The 2,951-nt window shown below is 43.8% G+C and overlaps 1 protein-coding gene across 3 annotated transcripts in view; it reads right to left on the reverse strand.

Annotated features, from left to right (window-relative positions):
• The window catches only part of PSMG3 (proteasome assembly chaperone 3), a 3,124-nt gene continuing 173 nt past the window's right edge, over nt 1-2,951 (reverse strand). The window contains exons 1-3 of one of the 3 annotated variants that reach the window (XM_026859085.1): nt 2,920-2,945; nt 2,410-2,627; nt 1-638 (exon numbers count right to left, since the gene is read on the reverse strand). In XM_026859085.1, coding sequence (XP_026714886.1) covers nt 486-638; nt 2,410-2,627; nt 2,920-2,935 — 387 coding nt within the window. In that variant the 5' untranslated portion in view covers nt 2,936-2,945 and the 3' untranslated portion in view covers nt 1-485. The other 2 variants (XM_026859086.1, XM_026859087.1) reach the window with 2 other exon arrangements.

Genomic DNA, 2,951 nt, shown 5'->3' on the forward strand with positions numbered 1-2,951 from the left:
TTTCCTATTATGCAATTGCTGTTGGTTTGTTACCGAGGCTTGTATTTCAATTGAAGCAATTTTCACGGAGCAAAAAAGAAAACAGGTAAAATTAGATTTGTCAATGTTTCTTTTATTCAGTCTGCACTGGGTGTTCCCCCTTTGCGGTACAGCATAGCTACAGAGCTTGGCATCTACTGCTCCTCAGGACACAGATGCAGAGCCATGCCATTTCCCAAATATACATCCCACCCAATGTGATAAAAATACTTCTCTTGTATGTTGAGACAATTGTTCTCATCTCATCACTGACTATATGGACTGCAAACCTGCCACAGTAACAAAACCCACAAATGTTCTACACAGTAGAGAAAAATTCATGAAATTCCTCAGTAAGTCCAAAACCAGCACAAAGACATTCCATCATTTTAATTTCTTGTCCTTTTAAATAAGTGGTGATGAGTCACGGACTCAACATCATTTCCTTGAATCCAGATGGCACAACTTCACCACACTTGGCAACTTCGGATCACTTCCCGTAGAGCTTGTATTCCTTCCATGGTCTTGTCCTTTAAAGCCATGGCGAGAAGAACAGGTTTGTTCCCAGCTTCCTGAGAGACGAATGCCACCAGGTTTTTGGCGCAAACATGGACGAGGGGCTGAAAAGCAATGGCACAGAGATGCACACTCTCACAGCTGGGAGAGCCCTCCCAGAGTTAGGAGAGGAAGAGTCCCGCAACGACAGGGAGCGTGTTGAGAACCTGCTGGTACTGGACTCAGACTGAGCATGCAGTCTGCTGAGTGGTTTCAACACGACTGGAAACAGACATGCTGTTTGGCTCATAAGCAAACCCAAGCCATGGTACGAGGAACTTTAGAAAGCATCTTCTCAACCAGCTTAAAAGGGACAGTTTGGACCCACGAGCTACAGCCACTCAAACCACCCTGAAACAACCTAACTGGCGCTGCACTTGAATCTCGTTTTGCACCGGGTTAGAAAACTTGGAAAGTCAGTACAGAGAAGCTTTCCTCCTGCTAATCCTCCTGCCCAAACTACTTGACCTAGTATCAAATTACATGAAATGCCATGGATCAAAACGCCTCTATTTCTATCATAGCCAGATTTCTGAAGAAGTCTCCACGTACAATTTTCTTTTAAATACTTGTTGCTGAAGAGGTTCTGCTGACAAGCTCTGGAATAAACCCTGCAATTCTTAGAGACCCCAAAGTGGCGTTATATACACAATCTTTGCATGACATTTGTAAAAGACATGTTGATTTTAACAGAATAATGAAAACCAGAAGTAGTGAGGCTGAAGGAGTGAAGAAAAGGGATATAAATGAGGTTTCTTTAACAAGAACATCCATCTTGTCTAGCTTTTATTTACACTCACAGTTACATATTTATCAGAAGAATGAGTTTGCTTGATTTTAGCTATCAGTGTGGTTTGGAAGGTGCATCGTCCCATACAGGGATGTTAATGGCGACAGCAGGAAGGCAGAAAAAGAATGAAAGCCTCTTAAAGTTTAGATCGATTAAGTTGATAAAATGATTTAAAAATACTACGTAACAAAGTAAAGAAAGGCACCTCCTATTTCCAAACAAAACATAAAACCAGCTTGGGGGTGGAGGTGGTCAGAATTAGCAGACATCATGCAAGGGAAAGCAAAGCATCTCCCATCCAGAGAAGGCAGGCTATTGCTGAAGAACGAGAACTCCATAAGGGGAAGCTACGGAGAAAATCAGGAACTTGTGCTGCTAAAGTTTTTCTAGTTAAGGTTAGCAAGTAATATTTGATAGCTCCAACCCTGATGAAAAGCCTCATAATCTTGTAGCTCTGTAACTTTCTGTTGTAATGCTCAACTAGTTGATGCTTTACGAAATACATTTTCTTCTTTCTCTCTAGCTTTGTGAAATGGGTCGATAAAAACTCATTTTGTTGAAGCAAAACAAATTAAACTTTATCAAGGGTAGGTGCTGGCAGGCACACTTGGGAGAGGGCAACTAAAGTCCATTATGGGGCTGGCGTAATTGGGGGTGGGGTGAGAAAAGGGACTTGAAAAGGAAAACAAACTCACTGGAACAGAAACCCAGAAAAGGTTATCAAAGGCTGCATGTTTGATCTTGCAACCTTTAAATCAACACAAGCTTTATCAAACCTTCCATAATCCTGGCGAAGCAATCCATATCCTGTAGGACACAAAATAACAAATCCCTAAACCACTCATGGCTAGCTAAACTTTTGTTATGTCAAAGAGCAGATGAGCGTGCATACTTTTCTGATTAACCCCTCTTTCCTCAGAAGAGATACCACTGTGCAAACACGGCTTAACTGCGGTGATTCATCAACTCCCTGCCAACTTGCACAGTCCCACCTACTACATTTGCCCCTTATCGTTGCTGCCTGTGCACTGTATATCCACTCTCACCTCATCCTTGCCCAGTAGCACCTTGGTGGTGATTGAGGGCCTGCCCACATTATTGCCGATTGTGTTGGGGTCCACATAGACGATTGTCCCCATCTTGCCGTACTGTGTGACTACCACGAGGACGGAGTTGGAGAACGCCGTGCACACCACCTCCGTCGGGACCCCGTGTACCACCTCCTCTCGCTGCTTGGACGTCACGATGGGACTCGCTTCCATTGCTGCAGAAAAAGAACAATAAAACAACAATAACAATAAAATGACATTAGATTAAAAACATGGACCATGGGCTATAAAAAGCCTGAATCCTTCCCTTCACTTGAAATACCCACGTTAAGTTGATTTCAGCGCACAAAAGCATCCAGAGGTGTGTGTCTGTGCAGAAACAACAGCCAACACCTCACATCCCTGGCCTGGACGAGAAATTTAACTGCCCTGCAGCCTGCACTCTCCCCGCACGAGCGAGCTGCCATTTATTTGGTTTTGTGCTAATATGGTTTAACAGTGATGCACCTATGGAGTGGGCCATCCCCGAGCCCGGCCCG

This window comes from Athene cunicularia, assembly GCF_003259725.1.
Source record: "Athene cunicularia isolate RWA chromosome 14 unlocalized genomic scaffold, athCun1 chr14_part1, whole genome shotgun sequence".
NCBI lineage: Eukaryota > Metazoa > Chordata > Aves > Strigiformes > Strigidae > Athene > Athene cunicularia.